General features: G+C 43.2%; 1 protein-coding gene across 1 annotated transcript in view; it reads left to right on the top strand.

Annotated features, from left to right (window-relative positions):
- LOC124034466 (spermatid perinuclear RNA-binding protein-like) overlaps positions 1–18,920 on the top strand; it is a 39,452-nt gene extending 20,532 nt beyond the window's left edge. Inside the window, exons 7-18 of the mRNA XM_046347708.1 lie at positions 103–198; positions 323–434; positions 602–699; positions 6,263–6,368; positions 6,518–6,601; positions 9,792–10,000; positions 10,449–10,613; positions 11,688–11,822; positions 12,115–12,255; positions 12,370–12,496; positions 13,159–13,209; positions 18,313–18,920. Coding sequence (XP_046203664.1) covers positions 103–198; positions 323–434; positions 602–699; positions 6,263–6,368; positions 6,518–6,601; positions 9,792–10,000; positions 10,449–10,613; positions 11,688–11,822; positions 12,115–12,255; positions 12,370–12,496; positions 13,159–13,209; positions 18,313–18,401 — 1,413 coding nt within the window. The 3' untranslated portion in view covers positions 18,402–18,920. The remainder of the gene's footprint in view (positions 1–102; positions 199–322; positions 435–601; positions 700–6,262; positions 6,369–6,517; positions 6,602–9,791; positions 10,001–10,448; positions 10,614–11,687; positions 11,823–12,114; positions 12,256–12,369; positions 12,497–13,158; positions 13,210–18,312) is intronic.
- Positions 18,921–26,542: the final 7,622 nt, after the last annotated feature.

The raw sequence follows: 26,542 nt of genomic DNA, 5'->3' as shown, positions 1-26,542 counted from the left end.
TTGAGTAATTATTTTGGTAGACTGTACATGTTGTTTTTAGCATCACTGGACTTTGAAGGTATATAGAGTTTGTTTACATTGTCTTGTCTGTCCCCCATGTAGTCCAGAGTGACAGATCTGAAGTCGTGTGTCATCGTCATGCGTATTCTCAGAGACATGTGCAACAGACTAATTGTGTGGGAGCCACTCAAAGGATGGGTAAGTGGTCCAGGGAGAGGTGTGTCTGTGTGTGACAGAGTACATCATGTATCTTTGCCCCCCCCCCCCCCCCCCTCCCACCACAGCCCATGGAGCTGATCTGTTATCTCACCCCCCCCCACAGCCCATGGAGCTGATCTGTGAGAAAGCCATTGCCACCTGTAACCGGCCCCTGGGGCCCGGAGAGGCCCTGCGCAGGGTCATGGAGTGCATTGCCTCAGGGATCCTCCTCCCAGGTTAGCCACAGGGACTAGGTTTTATATCCAGGCCTTCCTGGGAAAGAGGTCTGCATTTAACTGGGACTTTCCGGTTAAATAAAAAATATTACTTGCCTGTTCACTAGCCCAGTAAGCCCATACAATGTAAGAAGCTTTTTGAATGTTGATTTTGACTGCTGTTCCAGATGGGCCGGGAGTTCACGACCCCTGTGAGAGGGAGCCAACAGACACCTTGTCAGTGATCACTGGCCAACAGGCTGAGGCTATCACTCAAAACGCACAGGTGAGACACCCTAACAATACATCTACAATACTGTAAAGTCAGACTTGTATACAGTTAAAGTCGGAAGTTTACATACACTTAGGTTGGAGTCATTAACTAATTTTTCAACCACCACAAATTTCTTGTAAACAAACCATTGTTTTGGCAAGTCGGTTAGGACATCTACTTTGTGCATGACACAACTAATATTTCCAACAGTTGTTTACAGACAGATTATTTTACTTATAATTAACTGTATCACAATTCCAGTGGGTCAGAAGTTTACATACACTAAGTTGACTGTGCCTTTAAACAGCTTGGAAAATTTCAGAAAATTATGTCATGGCATTAGAAGCTTCTGATAGGCTAATTGACATCATTTCAGTCAATTTGAGGTGTACCTGTGGATGTATTTCAAGGCCTACCTTTAAACTCAGTGTGTCTTTGCTTGACATGATGGGAAAATCAAAAGAAATCAGCCAAGACCTCTGGAAAAAATTGTAGACCTCCACAAGTCTGGTTCATCATTGGGAGCAATTTCCAAATGCCTGAAGGTACCACGTTCATCTGTACAAACAATAGTACGCAAGTATAAACACCATGGGACCACTCCGCCGTCATACCGCTCAGGAAGGAGACGCGTTCTGTCTCCTAGAGATGAATGTACTTTGTTGCGAAAAGTGCAAATCAATCCCAGAACAGCGAAGGAATTTGTGAAGATGCTGGAGGAAACGGGTACAAAATTATCTATATCCACATTAAAAAACGAGTCCTATATCGACACAATCTGAAAGGCCACTCGGCAACGAAGAAGCCACTGCTCCAAAACCGCAATAAAAAAGCCAGACTACGGTTTGCAACTGCACATGGAGACAAAGATTGTACATTTTGGAGAAATGTCCTCTGGTCTGATGAAACAAAAATAGAACTGTTTGGCCATAATGATCATCATTATGTTTGGAGGAAAAAGGGGGATGCTTTCAAGTCAAACACCATCCCAACCATGAAGCACGGGGGTGGCAGCATCATGTTGTGGTGGTGCTTTTCTGCAGGAGTGACTGGTGCACTTCACAAAATAGATGGCATCATGAGTGAGGAAAATTGTGGATATATTGAAGTAACATCTCAAGACATCAGTCAGGATGTTAAAGCTTGGTCGCAAATAGTTCTTCCAAATGGACAATGACCTATACCTTGGCATACTTTCAAAGTTGTGGCAAAACGGCTTAAGGACAACAAAGTCGAGGTATTGGAGCCCTGATCTCAATGCTATAGAAAATTTGTCGGCAGGATTGAAAAAGCGTGTTTGCAAGAAGGCCTACAAACCTGACTCAGTTAAACCAGCTCTGTCAGGAGGAATGGGTCAAAATTCACCCAATTTATTGTGGGAAGCTTGTGGAAGGCCACCCAAAACATTTGACCCAAGTTAATCAATTGAAAGGCAATGCTACCAAATACTAATTGAGTATAACTTTTCACCCACTGGGAATGTGATGAAAGAAATAAAAGCTGAAATAAATCATTCTCTACTATTATTCTGACATTTCACGTTCTTAAAATAAAGTGGTGATCCTAACTAACCCAAGACAGGGAATATTTACTTGGATTAAATGTCAGGATTTGTGAACTGAGTTTAAATGTATTTGGCTATGTTAACTTCAGACTTCAACTGTACATCAGGAAATAAATGACACTGCTCTCCTCGTTGTTACCTTCCCCCTAGCGTTGATTGGATGATGAGGTTAATTTAAAGCCGGCTACGGCCACTCCAGAGGCCCAGTCCAGGTCTATAGTTAGATCAGTGCTGCTGCAGTACTTCAGACTCGACCACTACAGCCCCTTGGAGCTGAGGAGATTGACGATTAGCCCACTAATGAGCGTGGGAAAGCACTCCCACCACGCCAGCAGTGCTTTGTGCTGCGTACTACATGAAACACTTCTAGACTGCCCTGAGCAGAATGCAATGTGATGGTATAGGGAGGTGAGGATCTCTCCATTTCTCGCTCCAGGCAGGAGGAAATCTGTTCGTCCTTGCACTATGCAGTAAGTCGAGGTTTTTGTGAGTGTGAATCTGCTCCCAATGTAAAGATTCTCTCCAATGCCCAAAAATCACTTAAGGACATTGACCTTATTAAAAATCCCCCCCTCTGTGTAAAAGTAAGCCACCCACAGGCCTCACGACTCGCCTGAAGGTCCCTGGTACCAGTTCAAAATTTATGGAGGACTGTGTATACAGTTGAAGTCGGAAGTTTACATACACCTTAGCCAAATACATTTAAACTCAGTTTTTCACAATTCCCTCCAGTCCCTCCTGCAGCAAAGCACCCTCACAACATGATGCTGCCACCCTGTGCTTCACGGTCTGGATGTTGTTCTTCGGTTTGCAAGCATCCCCCTTTTTTCCTCCAAACATAATGATGGTCATTATGGCCAAACAGTTCTATTTTTTGTTTCATCAGACCAGAGGACATCTCTCCAAAAAATACAATCTTTGTCCCCATGTGCAGTTAAACTGTAGTCTGGCTTTTTTTATGGCGGTTTTGGAGCAGTGGCTTCTTCCTTGCTGAGCGGCCTTTCAGGTTATGTCGATATAGGACTCTTTTTACTGTGGATATAGATACTTTCTGTCTCCTCCAAAAGCGTCTCCTTCCTGAGCGGTATGACGGCGGCGTGGTCCCATGGTGTTTATACTTGTATACTATTGTTTGTACAGATGAATGTGGTACCTTCAGGTGTTTGGAAATTGCTCCCAAGGATGAACCAGACTTGTGGAAGTCTCCAATTTTTTTCCTGAAGTCTTGGCTGATTTTTTTGTTTGATTTTCCCATCTTGTCAAGCGAAGAGGCACTGAGTTTGAAGGTAGGCCTTGAAATACATCTACAGGTACACCTCCAATTGACATCAATTAGCCTATCAGAAGCTTCTAAAGCTATGGCATCTTTTTAATGAATTTTCCAAGCTGTTTAAAGGCACAGTCAACTTAGTGTATGTAAACCTCTGACCCACTGGAATTGTGATACAGTGAAATAATCTGTCTAAACAATTGTTGGAAAAATGACTTGTCCTAATCAACTTGCCAAAACTATAGTTTTGTTAACAAGAAATTTGTGGAGTGGTTGAAAAACGAGTTTTAATGACTCCAACCTACCGGTAAGTGCATGTTAACTTCTGACTTCTACTGTATATTGAGACTGTTTAGTGACGACAAATTGAAAGCAGACCACTACCTGAAATCTACTTCACAAAATCTAAATAATCCATCCATATTTTGGCAAGTAGTGTAGGGTTTGGAGTGCAATAAAGATGCATAGCTTCCCAAACAATTGTTGGTCGATACACAGATTGTAACTGAGAGAACCTCCATTCTGAAAGCCTTGAATCAGCATTTTTTAGATGCAGGCAGTTTATTTGAAAAGGTCAAAGGAATTGACCTGACACCCCTGTGCAGTCCTTCACCAGGTTCTCCTTTTCATCCTTCTCTGTTTCAGAAGTGTGTAAAGCCCTGAAAGAAATAGATTTTAAAAAATCCCCTGGTCCTGATGAACTAGACCCCGCCTCCTACACTTAGCTGCAGACATCATTGCCACCCCGCTTAACAAGTATTTTTAACCTCACGCTTGATGTTAAGGAAATCCACCAGTTATGGAAATCTGCTTTTGTACTGCGTCTCCTGAAAGGTGGAGAACCTTCGCTACTTGACAACTATCGACCCATCCATATCAAAATTGTCTATACTGTCAAAGGTTAGTAGGCAGCTTAAGGTCTACTTCCAAGAAAACAATATCTTAAATAGACTGCAATCAGGTTTTAGGTCTGGCCACAGCACTGTTTCAGTAACATTGAAGGTTTTAAATGACATCCACTGTGCTCTTGATAAGAAGTTATATTGTGTGTCTTTTATTGATTTGTCAAAAGGCTTTTGACACCGTGGACCATGCTGTGTTAGTGCAAAGGTTGAAATGTTGTGGAATTACTGGTCATTCTCTAGATTGGTTTATAAATTACCTATCAAATCGTACACAATGTGTAATGGCGGATGGTTGTAAATCTGGGCCCACTGTTGTTAATTTTGTATACCAAAACACAATTGGGGATCTTATTGAAACAGTGGATGTTCATTTTTATGCAGATGATACTGTTCTTTATTCAAGTGGAAGTGGTTTATCTTTAGCTTTTGAAAATGCCCAAAGCATTTAACATCATACAACAGAATCTGTATTATTTAAAGCTGATTCTAAATTTGGGTAAAACAAAATGCATGGTATTTTCAAATGCCAGTCATGTTACAAATCATGTCATTGCTACATTGTCTGGACACACTATAGAACAAGTTAAAGTGTACAAATATTTGGGTGTGTGGGTTGATGATGAGCTGAGCTTCACTGTGCATGTAGGGAATTTGATAAGGAAGCTCAAGCTGAAAATAGTATTTTATTACCGGCATAAGGCTGTTTTTTCATTTGAGGCCACAAAGGAGCTGGTACGATGTACATTACTGCCGGTTTTAGATTTGAGTGATTTTATATATATACATATATATGTATATATATATGCAGGCCTCAGCCACTACCCTGAGAGCACTTCAGTGTATCATGCAGTGGTCGTCATTGACCTTGTGTAGGCTTAAACACTGATTTATAAGGCAATATTTGGTAAAATGCCATTTTATCTCTATTCTTTTTTTAGTCAGGTCAGTAAATAAATATATATCCCATTCTGATTTGCTTCTAACAGTACCAAAAATTAGAACAGGTCATGGTAGAAATAGTTTGTTACTTAGCTCCGTGGTCCTTGAATTCTCTCCTGAACATTTTAGAATGTGATCTAGTTTCGTTGGTGAAGTTTAAACGCTTGATCGACGTATATATCATAGAAGAGTGTAATTGTTTTTAGGCCAGCTGTTTTTAGTCAAGACGTTTGTGTTTTTGTTGTACTGTTTGTGTGTTTATAGTTTAATGTTGTTAGTGTATGTAAGTTGTTTTGTCTGAAACGTTGTTCCCTCTGCTGCTATTGGACCAGGTCTCTATTGGAAAAGAGATGTTATCTCAATGAGAAAAAACCTGTATAAGTAAAGGTCAAATAAAAAATAAGGGGTTAAAAACACAGAATAATAAAATAAAGAATCCTGGTCTTATCTCTCAGATGTAGGATAGACACTTCAGAAAACTTCCTTTTAGATCTGTTTTTCCATGTAGTGAAACTGTTAGTCAATGCTTTTGTATGGGCTAATGGCAGTGAGGTCAAATTAAAATGTTAATCTAATTCTTCTTTTTCTTTTTTCTTCAAGGGATCTTTAAATTTGATCAAATAGAAAAATGATCATTGGTATGACCTTGCTATAACAATTCAATATAGCTTAGTAGAACCCCGAACCCGTCTAAGCCGGGGGGGTCCTACTTAGACTTAGAGTTTTATGGGGTAAATACACACTATTGATTGATATTTACATTTAATTAATCAGTTGATTACATCCTTGTAGGTATTTCTAGCATTACTCTTTCCTAGAGGAGTTGTGGGTGTGTTTGACTCGTTTTGTGCCCTCATTCTATGTGGTTTCATACTGTGTTTCTGCTGTGTGTTTCAGCATGCCCTACGTCTCCTGGCCTTCGGACAGCTTTATAAGGTTCTGAATATGAATCCTCTCCCTCCAACCAAACCCTCACACAGACTCTCAGGGTCAGACAAAAAAGGTGTGTGTGTGTGTTCACCCTTGTAAGTCGCTCTGGATAAGAGCGTCTGCTAAATGACTTAAATGTAAATGTAATGTGTTAGTGCGTAAACTCAGAGATCTCAGGTGGTCTCTGCCCTCCTGAAGGTGAATCCATACTTTGTTCCACAGGAATCTGCCGGAAAAGGCAGCATGAAGATGAACACACTAACGACAGACAACTCTTCAAGAAGATGAAATGCAACCTGACGGGAGGTCAGATTCACTGTTGCTCTGGCTCAACATTTCTGAATCCTTTTCCTCTCTACTCAGCCTGGAGAACAACTTGAAGTAATGTAGATGCATAGTCTTTCTAAAGATCAGCCTATGCCTGTCGACCATACAGGAACTCTAGAATAGAATGCTGGTACATTCCAGAATGTCATTACTTAAAAACAGCATTTTGAGTGGGGTATTCATCCCATACCATCTCTCACTCACCCCTCATGGCTAGTACGGATGTAATTAAATCCCCCCTCACTGTGACACCAATCCCACAGGGCTTTAATCTCCCACAGTTCAAAGCAGGGTGTTGAAATGCGTTAGGGATTAAGCCCCCCCCAGGCAGTCTCACACACAACTATCTATCTCTCTCAGGAAACCCTACCTACATTACAGGACACCCTACCTACAGTGCACTCAAAGTATTCACACCCCTTGACTTTTTCCAAATGTTGTTACATTAGTCTTATTCTAAAATGTATACAAATATTTGTTTCGTCATCAATCTACACACAATACCCCATGATGACAAAGTGAAAACTGTTTTTAGACCTTTTTGCACATTTATTATTTTTTAACAGAAATACCTTATAACTATTCAGACCTTTTGCTATGAGACTTGAAGTTGAGCTCAGGTACATCCTGAAAGGCACACACCTGTCTATATAAGGTCCCACAGTTGACAGTACATGTCAGAGTAAAAGCCAAGACATCAGGTCGAAGGAATTGTCTGTAGAGCTCCGAGACAGGATTGTGTTGAGGCACAGATCTGGGGAAGGGTACCAAAAAATGTCTGCAGCATTGAATGTCCCCAAGAACACAGTGGTCTCCATCATTATTAAATGGAAGAAATTAGGAACCACCAAGACTCTTCCTAGAGCTGGCCACTGGCCAAACTGAGCAATCAGGGGAGAAGAGCCTTGGTCATGGAGGTGACCGATGGTCACTGACAGAGCTCCAAAGTTCCTCTGTGGAGATTGGAAAACCTTCCAGAAGATCAACCATCTCTGCAGCACTACACAAATCAGGCCTTTGGAAGCCACTCCTCAGTAAAAGGCACATGACAGCTCGCTTGGAGTTTGCCTAAAGACTCTCAGACCATGAGAAACAAGATTCTGGTCTGACGAAAAGAAGATTGAAGTCTTTGGCCTGAATGCCAAGTGTCACATCTGGAAGAAACCTGGCACTATCCCTATGGTGAAAAATGGTGGTGGCAGCATCATGCTGATGGGATGTTTTTCAGCGGCAGGGACTGGGAGGCTAGTCAGGATCAAGGGAAAGATGAACGGAGCAAAGTACAGAGTTCCTTGATGAAAACCTGCTTCAGCGCTCTCAGGACCTCGGACTGGGGCGAAGGTTCACCTTCCAACAGGACCACGACCCTAAGCATACAGCCAAGACAACCAAGAATGGCTTTGGACAAGTCTCTGAATGTCCTTGAGTGGCCCAACCAGAGCCCGGACTTGAACCTGATCTAACATCTCTGGAGAGACTTGAAAATAGCTGTGCAATGACACTCCCCATTCAACCTAACAGAGCTTAAGAGGATCTGCAGAGAAGAATAGGAAAAACTCCTCAAATGCAGGTGTGCCAAGCTTGTATTTAAAAAACATTTTTATTTAGCTAGGCAAGTCAGTTAAGAACAATTTCTTGTTTACATTAACGGCCTACCCCGGCCAAACGCTAACCTGGATGACGCTAGGCCAATTGTGCACGGCCCTATGAGACTCACAATCACGGCCGGTTGTAATACAGCCTGGAATCAAACCAGGGTCTATAATGACGCCTCAAGCACTGAGATGCAGTGCCTTAGACCGCTGCGCCATACCCAAGAAGACTCAATGCTGTAATTGCTGCCAAAGGTGCTTGAACAAAGAATTGAGTAAAGGGTCTGAATACTTATGTAAATGTGATATTTACATAAAAAAAAAAATTCAACCTGTTTTTGCTTTGTCATTATGGAGTATTGTGTGTAGATTGACGAGGGGAAAATAAGGCTGTAACTTAACAGAATTGGGGGGGAAAAGTCAAGAGGTCTGAATATTTTCAGAATGTGTATTTCTTTTTACAGGACACCTTACTCACAGGGACACCCTACCTCTCACAGGACACCCTACCTACATTACAGCACAATCCATGTATTACCACCACCACCTCCCACTGACACACCTGTTCCCTCCCTCACTATCACTCCTGGGCATTTAGATTAGAACACACCTTGAACACCTGCCGTGCGGATCTAGTACAGAATCAGAATCCTCTGTATAGAATTAGATCTAGAAAGTACTATACAGAATGAAACTACTCAGTTGTTCAGAATCACAATGTACCACATACAGTTGAAGTTGTAAGTTTACATTCACTTACGTTGGAGTCATTTAAAACTTGTTTTTCAATCACTTAACACATTTCTTGTTAAACTATAGTTTTGGCAAGTCGGTTAGGGCATCTACTTTGTGCATGACACAAGTAATTTTATAACTATTTTTTACAGACAGATTATTTCACTTATTATTCACTGTATCACAATTCCAGTGGGTCAGAAGTTTACATACACTAAGTTGACTGTGCCTTTTAAACAGCTTGGATGTTATAAAGCTTGGTTGCAAATGGATCTTCCAAATGGACAATGACCCCAAGAATACTTCCAAAGTTGTTTCAAAACTGCTTAAGGACAACAAAGTCAAGGTATTGGAGTGGTCATCACAAAGCCCTGATCTCAATCCTATAGAAAATTTGTGGACAGAACTGAAAAAGCGTGTTCGAGCAAGGAGGCCTACAAACCTGATTCCAGCTCTGTCAGAAGGAATGGGCCAAAATCCACCCAACTTATTGTGGGAAGCTTGTGGAAGGATACCCGGAACGTTTGACCCAAGTTAAACAATTTAAAGGCAATGCCACCAAGTACTAATTGAGTGTATATAAAAATCTGGCCCACTGGGAATGTGATGAAATAAAAACTTAAATAAATCATTCTCTCTCCTATTATTCTGACATTTCACGTTCTTAAAATAAGTGTTGATCCTAACTCACCTAAGAATTTTCACTAGGATTAAATGTCAGGAATTGTGAAACTGAGTTTAAATGTATTTGGCTACGGTGTAAGTAAACTTCTGACTTCAACGGCATACTTTTGATTGATGTTATTGAATGCCTGTATGGTCTCCATGTTTCCTCCTCCTAGTTCTGGACAGTAAGATGATGGACCCCAACCACCCCATGAATGCCCTGATGAGACTGAACCAGGTCCACCCGGGGCTGCATTATAAGCTGTTGTCCCAGTCTGGCCCGGTCCACACTCCAGTCTTTACCATGTCTGTGGAAGTACAGGGCACTGTCCATGAGGCATCTGGCTCTTCCAAGAAGACTGCCAAACTCAAAGTAGCACTTAAGGTAACAAACCTATTTCTGTAAATGTCACAGGATAAACAAATGGAGTAACTTGAGGTTGGTGGCACCTTTTAATTTGGGAGAATGGCTTGTGGTAATGGCTGGAGCGGAATCAGTGGAATGGAATATGCCATTCCATTAGCTCCGTTCTGGATGTTATTATGAGCTGTTCCACTCAGCAGCCTCCTGTGAATGGGATACATGTTACGAGAGGATGAAGATTAACAGTTAGGACAGGCAGAGGACAGAAGTGGATTTTGAACAAAGACGTAGAATCATCTGTACCTGTACTGTAGCACGGACAGTATTACATGGACTCATGGCAGATATGACAACTTTGGGGTGCTCTCTATCATGATAACACACTGTGTCCAAGTAAGTGCTGCTCCTCTAGATCTTACAGTGCATATTATTTGACCACACCTTTGTTCCTCTTGCTCATGGTCTCCAGGTCCTACAGGCTCTTGGTTACCCAGCTGGCTTCGACGTGGACCTGGACTCCCTGAGCGCTGATGAGAGGTCTGACGGTGAGGGACGCAACCACACAAGTGAGAGAAACGACAGAATGTCCAACAGCTCCAGAAGCAACTCTGTCACCTCCACAGACACATGCGAGGTAACCACACAACCGTCACACCGACAACACGAGGTAACCTCACAACCGTCACACCGACAACACGAGGTAACCTCACAACAGTCACACTGACAACACGAGGTAACCTCACAACCGTCACACTTGGGCTGAGTATACCGTATTTTACTATATACCGGAAGTAATGCACGGACTGGTTTGAGTTTTTACTTTACCTTCTATAAGGTTATTTGAATGTTTGGTTTGTTAAATGTGATATGCGGCGTGTAACTTCCATTTTTATAGTTCACCCAAGTGCTTTGATGCAAGTCGAAATTTCAACATTTGGTTAAAAATAAGGCCTAGTATTTTTGCCCATATTGGGGCAGTGTGAAAATTCTCAAATGAGTGCAGGAAATGCAGGAAATTATTTTAGGTTGGATTTAACCGTATAAAACAATCAGAATGGAGAAAGACCCATTAAAATAATTTAGAATAGATGTGTTGCCACCCAAGGGTCACGCACTTCTCATAAAGCAAATGTATTACTTTTATTAATCAAAACATAAAATACCGTAAAAAAATGGAAAAATACCATGATATTTTTGGGCCATCTCGCCCAGCCCTATATCACACTAACCGCACGAGCTAACCACACAACCGTCACACTAACCGCACGAGCTAACCACACAACCGTCACACTAACCGCACGAGCTAACCACACAACCGTCACACTAACCGCACGAGCTAACCACACAACCGTCACACTAACCGCACGAGCTAACCACACAACCGTCACACTAACCGCACGAGCTAACCACACAACCGTCACACTAACCGCACGAGCTAACCACACAACCGTCACACTAACCGCACGAGCTAACCACACAACCGTCACCCTAACATGACAACCTGTTCTGTCATAACAGCATTTGAAAGCTCATTATTCAGGTCCAGATTGTCTGACTTTCGTTGTGTTTGCTTATAAGTGAGAATGATGTTAGAAGGGTATACATCCCGGATTAATGTTTTGTGTGGTTCACCGACTGGACTCATCCCTAACATTGCTCAGTTCAACTATACGGGGGTAGTGATTTCCCCCCATATTATCATCCCTAGTCCCGCATCCCAGGCCCTCTCCTCACGCCAGGGGGCAAGAACCCAGTGATGGAGCTGAACGAGAAACGCAGAGGCCTGAAGTATGAACTCTTATCAGAGACTGGCGGCAGCTACGACAAACGCTTCATCATAGAGGTCTTTATATACACACACACACACACACACACACACACACACACACACACACACACACACACACACACACACACACACACACACACACACACACACACACACACACACACACACACACACACACACACACACACACACCACAGCCATGCACCTGCTTGACCTTTCACTTTACATAAGTTATCTGACTTATCTGAAAACAAAAAAATGAATCTTGAGCTTTGCTATTTCACTGGGCTGTGAGATGGCCCTAGTGTAGTTCTGAATGATTAACAGTGTGTGGTGTGTACTGTAGGTGGAAGTTGATAAACAGAAGTTCAGAGGCTCTGGGCCCAATAAGAAAGCAGCGAAGGCTAGTGCTGCCCTCGCTGCTCTGAAGAGACTCTTCTCTGACTCAAAAGACCCCCACAACAATACAAGGGGGCACAGGACACCGGTGGGTGGACAAACATCACTGTCAGCACATCCATAGAATTCATATTAGTCGTGCAGCATACGTCCAAATGTATGGAAAGGTGACGCCATAACCGTAATGAATTTGTGTTTGCAGGTGAAGAGAACTATGTCGTCAACCGTGTCTATCCCAGTTCATGCCCACAGCAGGCCTAGAACCAGGCCAGTGATGCACAGAGCACCTTATATCAGCGCTCCACCTACCCATGGGTACCTCCCACCAGGTAAGACCCGGGGCTTGGTGTGTAAGTGCGTGGTCCGTCAGGTTTGGGGTCAAATTAATTTCAATTCCAATCAATTCAGGAACAACACTGAAATGTCATTTCTCTTCAATGCTTTAAAATTGGTATGTTTTGGAATTTGGTGCATTTTCTGAATTGACTGGAATTTAAATGGGATTGAATTTAAATGGGATTAACACTGTAGATGAAGTGGAGGAGACCATTTAAAGAAGGATTTTTAAGGCTTGAGACATGGATTGTGTATGTGTGCCATTGATGGTGAATGGGCAAGACAAAAGATTTAAGTGCCTTTGAACAGGGTATGGTAGTAGGTGCCGGGCACACTGGTTTGTGTCAAGAACTGCAACGCTGCTGGGTTTTTCATGCTGAACAGTTTCATGTGTATCAAGAATGGTCCACCACCCAAAGGACATCCAGCGAACTTGACAAAACTATTACAAGCATTGGAGTCAACATGAGCCAGCATCCCTGTGTAACGCTTTTGACTCCTTCTAGAGTCCATGCGCTGACAAACTGAGGCTTGTCTGAGTACAAAAGGGAGGGGGGGGGTGCAACTCAATATTAGGAAGCTGTTCCTAATGTTTGGTATACTCGGTGTAGAAGTACTACTCCTGTAACTCAAGTTCCTTGACCTCTGTTTTCAGGCTATGGAGCTCCATTTGGCTATGGTCCTGCAGCTCCCTTCCCTGCCTATGGTAAGCAGGGGCCAGCAGCTACTAGACCGTGTCATGCATGTCCTTGTTGATCCACCTCACCTTTCCATTTCCTGATTTCTTAATGAGGGTGGTCAGACATAGAACAGTCGAATGTGAGATCAGTATTATATCTGCACTTTTCCATTTTTGATTTCTTGACTGGTTCAGTCCACTTGACTGATACACAGGACTAGACTATGTTCTAAGTTTAATTTTAATGGATAGACTACATTTTTTTTAAATGTAAAAATCTTTGTAGGTTTTTGCTCGAGAATGCCCTCTGTAATGTTCCCTGTTCTACAATTGTTCCGTCTTCCGTCACGCACCACAACTCTCCGATTTAGGATGGCTGTTCACCCCATGTGTACAACTTGGACAGAGACTTTAAAAAACATGATTGTTTTTATTTTATATTTTGTGTAGTTTTTGTATGATATATTTTTAAGGGTACAAAAATACTCACTTGAAAGCACTGTAAAATTGATCTTGTTCCATGGATATTGATTGTCCATACATTTTTGTTATTAATACGTCTTTTGTTCCTAATCTACATTTACATTTACATTTAAGTCATTTAGCAGACGCTCTTATCCAGAGCGACTTACAAATTGGTGCATTCACCTTATGACATCCAGTGGAACAACCACTTTACAATAGTGCATCTAAATATTTTAAGGGGGGAGGGGGTGAGAAGGATTACTTTATCCTATCCTAGGTATTCCTTAAAGAGGTGGGGTTTCAGGTGTCTCCGGAAGGTGGTGATTGACTCCGCTGTCCTGGCGTCATGAGGGAGTTTGTTCCACCATTGGGGAGCCAGAGCAGCGAACAGTTTTGACTGAGCTGAGCGGGAACTGTACTTCCTCAGTGGTAGGGAGGCGAGCAGGCCAGAGGTGGATGAACGCAGTGCCCTTATTTGGGTGTAGGGCCTGATCAGAGCCTGGAGGTACTGAGGTGCCGTTCCCCTCACAGCTCCGTAGGCAAGCACCATGGTCTTGTAGCGGATGCGAGCTTCAACTGGAAGCCAGTGGAGAGAGCGGAGGAGCGGGGTGACGTGAGAGAACTTGGGAAGGTTGAACACTAGACGGGCTGCGGCGTTCTGGATGAGTTGTAGGGGTTTAATGGCACAGGCAGGGAGCCCAGCCAACAGCGAGTTGCAGTAATCCAGACGGGAGATGACAAGTGCCTGGATTAGGACCTGCGCCGCTTCCTGTGTGAGGCAGGGTCGTACTCTGCGGATGTTGTAGAGCATGAACCTACAGGAACGGGCCACCGCCTTGATGTTAGTTGAGAACGACAGTTTGTTGTCCAGGATCACGCCAAGGTTCTTAGCGCTCTGGGAGGAGGACACAATGGAGTTGTCAACCGTGATGGCGAGATCATGGAACGGGCAGTCCTTCCCGGGAGGAAGAGCAGCTCCGTCTTGCCGAAGTTCAGCTTGAGGTGGTGATCCGTCATCCACACTGATATGTCTGCCAGACATGCAGAGATGCGATTCGCCACCTGGTCATCAGAAGGGGGAAAGGAGAAGATTAATTGTGTGTCGTCTGCATAGCAATGATAGGAGAGACCATGTGAGGTTATGACAGAGCCAAGTGACTTGGTGTATAGCGAGAATAGGAGAGGGCCTAGAACAGAGCCCTGGGGACACCAGTGGTGAGAGCGCGTGGTGAGGAGACAGATTCTCGCCACGCCACCTGGTAGGAGCGACCTGTCAGGTAGGACGCAATCCAAGCGTGGGCCGCGCCGGAGATGCCCAACTCGGAGAGGGTGGAGAGGAGGATCTGATGGTTCACAGTATCGAAGGCAGCCGATAGGTCTAGAAGGATGAGAGCAGAGGAGAGAGAGTTAGCTTTAGCGGTGCGGAGCGCCTCCGTGATACAGAGAAGAGCAGTCTCAGTTGAATGACTAGTCTTGAAACCTGACTGATTTGGATCAAGAAGGTCATTCTGAGAGAGATAGCGGGAGAGCTGACCAAGGACGGCACGTTCAAGAGTTTTGGAGAGAAAAGAAAGAAGGGATACTGGTCTGTAGTTGTTGACATCGGAGGGATCGAGTGTAGGTTTTTTCAGAAGGGGTGCAACTCTTGCTCTCTTGAAGACGGAAGGGACGTAGCCAGCGGTCAGGGATAAGTTGATGAGCGAGGTGAGGTAAGGGAGAAGGTCTCCGGAAATGGTCTGGAGAAGAGAGGAGGGGATAGGGTCGAGCGGGCAGGTTGTTGGGCGGCCGGCCGTCACAAGACGCGAGATTTCATCTGGAGAGAGAGGGGAGAAAGAGGTCAGAGCACAGGGTAGGGCAGTGTGAGCAGAACCAGCGGTGTTGTTTGACTTAGCAAACGAGGATCGGATGTCGTCGATCTTCTTTTCAAAATGGTTGACGAAGTCATCTGCAGAGAGGGAGGAGGGGGGGAAGGAGGATTCAGGAGGGAGGAGAATGTGGCAAAGAGCTTCCTAGGGTTAGAGGCAGATGCTTGGAATTTAGAGTGGTAGAAAGTGGCTTTAGCAGCAGAGACAGAGGAGGAAAATGTAGAGAGGAGGGAGTGAAAGGATGCCAGGTCCGCAGGGAGGCGAGTTTTCCTCCATTTCCGCTCGGCCTTCCGGAGCCCTGTTCTGTGAGCTCGCATTGAGTCGTCAAGCCACGGAGCGGGAGGGAGGACCGAGCCGGCCTGGAAGATAGGGGACATAGAGAGTCAAAGGATGCAGAAAGGGAGGAGAGGAGGGTTGAGGAGGCAGAATCAGGAGATAGGTTGGAGAAGGTTTGAGCAGAGGGAAGAGATGATAGGATGGAAGAGGAGAGAGTAGCGGGGGAGAGAGAGCGAAGGTTGGGACGGCGCGATACCATCCGAGTAGGGGCAGTGTGGGAAGTGTTGGATGAGAGCGAGAGGGAAAAGGATACAAGGTAGTGGTCGGAGACTTGGAGGGGAGTTGCAATGAGGTTAGTGGAAGAACAGCATCTAGTAAAGATGAGGTCGAGCGTATTGCCTGCCTTGTGAGTAGGGGGAAGGTGAGAGGGTGAGGTCAAAGAGGAGAGGAGTGGAAAGGAGGCAGAGAGGAATGAGTCAAAGGTAGACGTGGGGAGGTTAAAGTCGCCCAGAACTGTGAGAGGTGAGCCGTCCTCAGGAAAGGAGCTTATCAAGGCATCAAGCTCATTGATGAACTCTCCGAGGGGACCTGGAGGGCGATAAATGATAAGGATGTTAAGCTTGAAAGGGCTGGTAACTGTGACAGCATGAAATTCAAAGGAGGCGATAGACAGATGGGTAAGGGGAGAAAGAGAGAATGACCACATGGGAGAGATAAGGATCCCTATGCCACCACCCCGCTGACCAGAAGCTCTCGGGGTGTGCGAGAACACGTGGGCGGACGAAGAGAGAGCAGTAGGAGTAGCAGTGTTATCTGTGGTGATCCATGTTTCTGTCAGTGCCAAGAAGTCGAGGGACTGGAGGGAGGCATAGGCTGAGATGAACTCTGCCTTGTTGGCTGCAGATCGGCAGTTCCAGAGGCTACCGGAGACCTGGAACTCCACGTGGGTCGTGCGCGCTGGGACCACCAGATTAGGGTGGCAGCGGCCACGCGGTGTGGAGCGTTTGTATGGTCTGTGCAGAGAGGAGAGAACAGGGATAGACAGACACATAGTTGACAGGCTACAGAAGAGGCTACGCTAATGCAAGGAGATTGGGATGACAAGTGGACTACACGTCTCGAATGTTCAGAAAGTTAAGCTTACGTAGCAAGAATCTTATTGACTAAAATTATTAAAAATGATACAGTACTGCTGAAGTAGGCTAGCTGGCAGTGGCTGCGTTGTTGACTTTGTAGGCTAGCTGACAGTGGCTGCGTTGTTGACACTACACTAATCAAGTCGTTCCGTTGAGTGTAGTAGTTTCTACAGTGCTGCTATTCGGGGCTAGCTGGCTAGCTAGCAGTGTTGATTACGTTACGTTGCGTTAAAAGAACGACAATAGCTGGCTAGCTAACCTAGAAAATCGCTCTAAACTACACAATTATCTTTGATACACAGACGGCTATGTAGCTAGCTATGTAGCTAGCTACGATCAAACAAATCAAACCGTTGTGCTGTAATGAAATGAAATGAAAAATGTGATACTACCTGTGGAGCGAAGCGGAATGCGACCGGGTTGTTGAGTGGAAGTTCTATTCAGTAGACGTTGGCTAGCTGTTGGCTAGCTAGCAGTGTCTCCTACGTTAAGGACGACAAATAGCTGGCTAGCTAACCTCGGTAAATTAAGATAATCACTCTAAGACTACACGCTCTAAACTACACAATTATTTTGGATACGAAGACAGCAAAGACAACTATGTAGCTAGCTAACACTACACTAATCAAGTCGTTCAGTTGAGTGTAATAGTTTCTACAGTGCTGCTATTCGGTAGACGGTGGACGTTTGCTAGCTGGCTAGCTGCTGGGCAGATAGCAGTGTAGACTACGTTAGGACGACGAAATACGAAGTTGCAATAGAAGTGCTGACTGTTTCACTTTGTTGTCCTCTTTCTTTTCCTTTTTCTTCTGTCCTTCTTTTGTCCTTATTTTGTCTTCCTTTCTTCTGTTAACTAGATATTTTTTGTTGTTATTCTTTGTAAGCTAGCTAGCTTCTTCCAGGAGAGTCCCTAGCAACTGCTTAGCAACAAGTAAACAATTCTGCTAGCAATTCACCTAGCTAAGATAACTGTACAATTTTATGAAAAAAATAGTTAATTTTTCAAAAGCCTGTCTTGTTTAGTTTGTTCCTTGTTTTGTCTTCTATTGAGTCTTGCAGTTTTCTCTTGATTTCTATACATCTATACATTTAATTGGTTACTTGAGTTGTTTGAGATGTATTTTGAGATAAATAATATTAATTAATTTTTGTTCAATTGTATATCATTACTTCTTGCCTAGTGTTCTGAAATTCACAGCTAGACCCAAGTCACCACTTTTTTGTTTTAAATATCCACTGCAATCCTCTCATTCTTCACCTGATCCAACACAGCAAATCCTGACCAAAAATGGCGTCATGTCTACTAGTGTGTAACACTGATTCCCACAGGCCACGGTTGTAACTAAAGTCTCTCTGCTCCCTCCCCTTCTTTCTCCCTCTCTCTGTAGGTGGTTTGTACATTGATAGTGCCTTTTACCAGCCACAGACAATTGCCACTCCTATTATAATTCACCTGGGTCCTCAGGATTTCTTCTGATCTCGCAGCCAGTGGGGGATGACTTGACATTTTGAAACTTCCCGTTTCCTGTCTGACCAGGCTTTATCTACCTTACTAAGGCTGTCCAAATTCTCCACTCCAATCGGGACCCATCTCTCTGAGCAGACATCAATCCAAGAAGGAGAAGAAGCACAACATTGTCATGGTTGGAACTTTCCAGTGTGTTGCAATACTTGACAGTCTTTTATATCTACTTGAAATAGTGGAAATGTGCTGTTTTGGAATGGACGTTGCATAACACTGCAATATTTGTGTGATATAAACTCAGCAAAAAAAGAAACGTCCTCTCACTGTCAACTGTGTTTATTTTCAGCAAACTTAACATGTGTAAATATTTGTATGAACATAAGTATCAACAATTGAGACATAAAATGAACAAGTTCCACAGACATGTGACTAACATAAATTGAATAATGTGTCCTTGAACAAAGCAGGGGAGGAGGGGTCAAAATCAAAAGTAAGTCCGTATCTGGTGTTGCCACCCACCAGCTGCATTAAGTACTGCAGTGTATCTCCTCATGGACTGCGCCAGATTTGTCAGTTCTTGCTGTGAGACTCTTCCACCAAGGCACCTGCAAGTTCCCTGACATTTCTGGGGGGAATGGCCCTAGCCCTCACCCTCCGGTCCAACAGGTCCCAGACGTGCTCAATGGTATTGAGATCTGGGCTCTTTGCTGGCCATGGCAGAACACTGACATTCCTGTCTTGCAGGAAATCACACACAGAACGAGCAGTATGGCTGGTGGCATTGTCATGCTGGAGGGTCATGTCAGGATGAGGCTGCAGGAAGGGTACCACATGAGGGAGGAGGATGTCTTTCCTGTAACGCACAGTGTTGAGATTTCCTGCAATGACAACAAGCTCAGTCCGATGATGCTGTGACACACCGCCCCAGACCATGATGGACCCTCCACCTCCAAATCGATCCAGAGTACAGGCCTCGGTGTAACGCTCATTCCTTCGATAATAAACATGAATCCGACCATCACCTTTGAGACAAAACCACGACTCGTCAGTGAAGAGCACTTTTGCTAGTCCTGTCTGGTACAGCGACGGTGGGTTTGTGCCTACAGGCGACATTGTTGCCGATGATGTCTAGTGAGGACCTGCCTTACAACAGGCCTACAAGCACTCAGTCCAGCCTCTCTCAGCCTACTGAGGACAGTCTGAGCACTGATGGAGTGATTGTGTGTTCCTGGTGTAACTCGGGCAGTTGTTGCTTCTATCCTGTACCTGTCCCAAAGGTGTGATGTTCAGATGTACTGATCCCGTGCAGGTGTTGTTACACGTGGTCTGCCACTGCAAGGATGACCAGCTGTCCGTCCTGTCTCGCTGTAGTGCTGTCTTAGGCGTCTCACAGTACGGACATTGCAATTCATTGCCCTGGCCACATCTGCAGTCCTCATGCCTCCTTGCAGCATGCCTAAGGCACGTTCACGAAGATGAGCAGGGATCCTGGGCATCTTTCTTTTGGTGTTTGTCATAGAGAGTCCATAGAAAGGTCTCTTTAGTGTCCTACGTTTTCATAACTGGGACCTCAATTGCCAACCGTCTGTAAGCTGCTAGTGTCTTAACGACCGTTCCACAGGTGCATGTTCATCAATTGTCTGGTTTATTGAACAAGCAAGAGAAACCGTGTTTAAGCCCTTTACAATAAAATAAGTGAAGTTATTTGGATTCCCATGAATTATCTTTGAAAGACAGGGTCCTGAAAAAGGGACGTTTCTTTTTTGCTGAGTTTTATATATATATATATAACACACACACACACACACACACACACACACACACACACACACACACACACACACGGTACCAGTCAAGTTTGGGCACAGCTACTCATTCAAGTTTAAAAAAAAAAATTATAACTTTTTTCTACATTGTAAAATAATAGTGTAGAAAAAAAACTATGAAATAACACATGGAATCATGTAGTAACCAAAAAAGGGTTAAACAAATCCAAATATATTTGAGATTCTTCAAAATAGCCACGTTATGCCTCAACCAGCTTCACCTGGAATGCTTTTCCAACAGTCTTGAAGGAGTTCCCATATGCTGAACACTTGATGGCTGCTTTTCCTTCACTCTGTGGTTCAACTCATCCCAAACCACCTCAATTGGGTTGAGGCCAGGTCATCTGATGCAGCACTCCATCAATCTCCTTCTTGGTCAAATGGCCCTTACACAGACTGGAGGTGTGTTGGGTCATTGTCCTGTTGAAAAACAAATGATAGTCCCACTAAGCGCAAACCAGATGGGATGCCGTATCTCTGCAGAATGCTGTGGTATCGTGCCTTGAATTCTACATTTTTCACTGACTGTTACCAGCAATGCACCCTCACGACACCTCCATGCTTCATGGTGGGAACCACACACGTTGATATCATCCATTCACCTACTCTGCGTCTCACAAAGACGCAGCGGTTGGAACCAAAAATCTAAAATTTGGACTCATCAGAACAAAGGACAGATTTCCACTGGTCTAATGTCCATTACTCATGTTTCTTGGCCCAAGCAAGTCTCTTATTCTTATTGGTGTCATTTTAGTAGTGGTTTCTTTGCAGCAATTTGACCATGAAGGCCTGATTCACATAGACTCCTCTGAACAGTTGATGTTGAGTTGTGTCTGTTACTTGAACTCTGAAGCTTTTACTTGTGCTGCAATTTCTGAGGCTGGTAATTCTAATGAACTTATCGTCTGCAGCAGAGGGAACTCTGGGTCTTTCTTTCCTATGGCGGGCCTCATTAGAGCCATTTTTATAGCGCTTGATGATTTTATTTTGACTGCGTATGAAGAAACATTCAAAAGTTCTTGACATTTTCCGGATTGACTCACCTTCATGTCTTAAAGTAATGATGGACTGTCGTTTCTCTTTGCTTATTTGAGCTGCTCTTGCCATAGGCCTATTTGGTAAAATACCAAGTATATACTATCTTCTGTATACCACCCTTGGCACAACAGAACTGGTTGGCTCAAATGCATTAAGGAGGAGGCAAATTAACTTTTTTAACAAGGCACACCTGTTAATTGAAATTTATTCCAGGTGACTACCTCGTGAAGCTGGTTGATAGCTTTGCACACTCTTAGCATTCTATCATCAAGGAAAAGGGTGGTTACTTTGAAGAATCTCAAATATATTTGGATTGAACATTTTGGTAACATGATTCCATATGTGTTCTTTCATATTTTTGATGTCTTCACTATTATTCTACAATGTAGGAAAGTGTACAAATAAAGAAACCATTGAATGAGTAGGTGTGTCCAAACTTTTGACTGGTACTTTGTGTGTATGTATGTTACGAGTTTAATTTGTAAGTACTGTAAAAACAATTTCCACTTTTTAAGTGTTAGCAGAGCTTAGACTAATACTGGTTCATTTAAAAAAATGTCAAAGTAGCAGTTAATAGCATAACTCTACTCAGGCCAGCACATTTACATCTGGAATGATATCTACAACCAGGAATTAGTAACTCTCAATTTCTGTCTCCATCTCTCACACATGCACCTAATCCTGTAACAGTGGGCAAGACATGCATGTATTTTTCAAGTTTTATCTGTAATAGATTCATCAATCTTCAGAAATTCTTAGATCCTGTTTGTTGTGGTTTAATGGCTTTGCCTGCACTTGATCAAATGCTGCTGGTATTGAATGTCCTCTAAAGTTAGTGCACACGTCTATGTCGTGTGCTCATGGTATTACGTGTTCTATCCATTATTTTCTCAGAACAATATTCAGATGGACTTGTGATTTTTGATTTGTTTAAAAAAATAATAAAACATTCTCTGTGAGAATGATTTCTTTGTAAAAACACAACACAACTTTCTGAAACCTGAGCGCTCCTTCAGTGGCAGCTTTGTTATACCCTCCAGTTCAATTATTTGTTTTCTGGACATTTTCTTTTATCTTTTTGTGAATGTACTGTCTCATTGCCCTCAACTATTTCTACAGTCTTATGAGTGTTTCAATCCTAGAATAAAGGTCTGACTCTACCTGTTATTTAGTGATTTACTGCTCCTGGACCCATTCATCCATCTGTTTCCTCTTGAGCTGTTACTGCTTACCACAGGATTCTGTTTTGTGTGAGCATGCAGTGGGGAGTATCTATGTACAGTACAAATTGAATTTAGCATTAAAAAAAAAACTTTTAAAGAGAGTCTTGGACATGTGAGTTAGTTATAGGCCTTGTCACCTGGAGTCAAGCTCTCCATGGTAGCCACTAGAGCCCTTTGCTTCCAGCCAAGCCTTAGCAGCTTGTCCTGACGTTGGCCCCGAATTGGACCCAAAATAAGCTCTAGTTGCATCTTCACACACTGGGCAGGCTAGCGACTGCCTGACACAGAGGAATGGTGAAGTCATTTGATCCTAGACACACATGATCATATCGGATGGATCTGCAGAGACACTGGTATTTTTAGCAGTGTGAGCCAAGCAGGAGGTGGCGTACGATTACGCAACGCTGGCACTTGCGTTAGTGGTGGTAGCTTTGCTGCGGTGTGTCATCCTATTTTTCCACTGACTGTCCCAATAAAACATGTAAATGTATATTCATCTCCTTTTGGTCTGTGACCACTGATAGATGAAAGTACATTTTGGCGCACCATTTGAGTAAAATTTTATAGGATTTTTCTTACTTTACAGTGCTGTATAGTCCTTTTGAGATCAGTGGTCACGAAGTAGTCAGACCAGAACTATATATGTATATATCACAGGAGGTTGGTGGCACCTTTTTTAGTTGGGCTCCCGAGTGACGCAGCGTTCTAAGGCACTGCATCTCAGTGCTAGAGGTGTCACTACAGAAACCCTGGCTTGGTCCCAGGCTGTATCACAACCGGCCATGATTGGGAGTCCAATAGGCCGGCACACAATTTGCCCAGCGTCGTCCGGGTTAGGGTTTGGTCGTCATTGCAAAGAAGAATTTGTTCTTAACTGACCTGCCTAGTTAATTAAAGGTTAAATATATAAAATAAAAAATTATGCTGGGCTGTTAATTTTTCAGGGCCTCCATCTCAATCCTCCTGCCCCTATCGGGTGGCAGGCTGTGTTTGAAGACATGGGTTTAAGAACAAGATAATTTATTAATTGTTAGCATGTGGAGGGTGCATTCTAGCACTTCCAAGCCAAAACCTATGGCAATGTTTTGTAAATATAGACTCTGCTTCAAACCATTGACAACTGAAGGGCCCAGTTTGATTGTTTGGGACAGATCCTCATGAGTTGTGGCACAAATTAATCTCAGTCCCCTTTATAAATCCTCTGATCACGTAATTACCTTTTAGGTTTGTCATTTTTTCAATGACTTCAAATGCAATATGTAATATGGTTCCATTTCAGAGCAGCAGTGATCTCCATCACTTTACAGCTTTCTTGCCAATCATTTTCCTCATTTTTAGTCAGGGTTTAATGAGTAATTACAAACATTAACTTTCAACCTCTACTTAGTAAAAGTAGCACACCAACACCTGATTCAACTAATGGCATCTTCTCAAAGGCTTGATTATTATACTTTTTTTTTGTTGAATCAATCGCTGCTCTGGAACCAAAACCTGCACATCTGGGAAAAGCATGTGGAGTGTGGCAGCAGCACCCTCTACTGGCCATTAGCCTCTACACGATCAGGGTCGTCAGTGGAGGTACCAGTTTAGGTTTCTCTCCAAATTGACTCCACTTTCAAATATACTGAACAGAAATATAAAAGCAAAATATTAAGTGTTGGTCCCATGTATCATGAGCTGAAATAAAAGATCCCAGAAATGTTCCATATGCACAAAAATGCTTATGGTCTCAAATTTGGTGCACAAATTTGTGTACATCCCTGTTGTGGGCATTTCTCTTTTTCCAAGATAATCCATCCACCTGACAGGTGTGGCATATCAAGAAGTTGATTAAACAGCATGACCTTATGCTAGGGACAATAAAAGTCCACTTTAAAATGTGCAGTTTTGTGTCACAACATGTGACAGATCCCTCAAGTTGAGGGAGCATGTAAATGGCATGATGACTGCAGAATTTAATGTTAATTTCGCTACCATAATCAATCTCCAACATTGTTTTAGAGATTTGGCAGTACATCCAACCAGCCTCACAACCACAGACCACGTGTAACAGCGCCAACCCAGGACCTCCACATCCGACTTCACCTGCGGGATCGTCTGAGACCAGTCACACAGACAGGTGATGAAATAAAGCTTCATTCTGATTGGCTAAGTCAAGCTCCCAAATTGGTGGGCCTATGCCCTCCCAGAACCACCAATGGCTGCACTCCTGCCCAGTCGTGAAATCCATAGATTAGGGCCTAATTCATTTATTTCAATTGACTGATTTCCTTATACGAACTGTAACTCATTGAAATTGTTACATGTTGCATTAATATTTTTGTTCAGTATAGATCCATTTGGAAGTCAGAAGTTTACATACACCTTAGCCAAATATATTTAAACTCAGTTCTTCAAAATTCCTGACATTTAATCCTAGTATAAATTCCCTGTCTTGGGTCAGTTAGGATCACCACTTTATTTTAATAATGTGAAATGTCAGAATAATAGTAGAGTGATTTATTTCAGCTTTTATTTATTTTATCACAGTCCCAGTGGGTCAGAATTGTACATACACTCAATTAGTATTTGGTAGCATTGCCTTTAAATTGTTTAACTTGGGTCAAACGTTTTGGGTAGCCTTCCACAAGCTTCCCACAATAAATTGGGTGGATTTTGGCCCATTCCTCCTGACAGAGCTTGTGTAACTGAGTAAGGTTAGTAGGCCTCCTTGCTCGCACACACTTTTTCAGTTCTGCCCTCAAATATTCAATAGGATTGAGGTCAGGGCTTTGTGATGGCCACTCCAATACCTTGACTTTGTTGTCCTTAAGCCATTTTGAAACAACTTGGAAGACCCATTTGCGACCAAACGTTAACTTCCTGACTGATGTCTTGATGTTGCTTCAATATATTCAATTTCTCATGATGCCATCTATTTTGTGAAGTGCACCAGTCCCTCCTGCAGCAAAGCACCCCGACAACATGTTGCCACCCCTGTGCTTCACGGTTGGGATGGTGTTCTTCACCTTGCAAGCCTCCCCCTTTTTCCTCCAAACATAACGATGGTCATTATGGCCAAACATAATTATTTTTGTTTCATCTGACCAGAGGACCTTTCTCCAAAAAGTACAATCTTTGTCCCCAATGTGTAGTTGCAAACCGTAGTCTGGCTTTTTTATGGCGGTTTTGGAGCAGTGGCTTCTTTTTTGCTGAGCGATCTTTCAAGTTATGTTGATAAAGGACTCGTTTTACTGTGGATATAGATACTTTTGTACTTTTGTGTTTCCTCCAGCATCTTCACAAGGTCCTTTGCTGCTGTTCTGAATGCACCAAAGTACATTCATCACTAGGAGACAGAACACGTCTCCTTCCTGAGTGGTATGACGGCTGTGTGGTCCCATGGTGTTTATACATGCGTACTATTAATTGTACAGATGAACGTGGTACTTTCATGCATTTGGAAATTGCTCCCAAGGATGAACCAGATGTGTTTAAGTCTACATGTTGTTTCTAAGGTCTTGGCTGATTTCTTTTGATTTTCCTATGATGTCAAGCAAAGAGACACTGAGTTTGAAGGTAGACCTTGAAATACACCCACAGGTACACCTCCAATTTTTTTTATTTTTTTTTATTTTACTAGGCAAGTCAGTTAAGAACAAATTCTTATTTTCAATGACAGCCTAGGAACAGTGGGTTAACTGCCTGTTCAGGGGCAGAACGACAGATTTGTACCTTGACAGCTCGGGGGTTTGAACTTGCAACCTTCCGGTTACTAGTCCAACGCTCTAACCACTAGGCTAAATAAAGGTAAAAGAAATGGGAGGATGTGGATATTATACTGCACAGTAGTGAAAACTGTAAACATGCATAATGTGTGAGAAAATGCTCAGTTTTCTTATGGTATCTAGTAGAAAAACGTTGGAACAAATACAGTGGCTTGCGAAAGTATTCACACCCCCCTTGGCATTTTTCCTATTTTGTTGCCTTACAACCTGGAATGAAAATAGATTTTGGGGGAGTTTGTATCATTTGATTTACACAACATGCCTACCACTTTGAAGATGCAAAATAAGTTTTACTGTGA

The sequence above is a fragment of the Oncorhynchus gorbuscha genome, linkage group LG04 (genome assembly GCF_021184085.1).
Source record: "Oncorhynchus gorbuscha isolate QuinsamMale2020 ecotype Even-year linkage group LG04, OgorEven_v1.0, whole genome shotgun sequence".
NCBI lineage: Eukaryota > Metazoa > Chordata > Actinopteri > Salmoniformes > Salmonidae > Oncorhynchus > Oncorhynchus gorbuscha.
The sequence above is the reverse complement of the archived record's forward strand: the minus strand, read 5'-3'. Positions and strand labels throughout refer to the sequence as shown.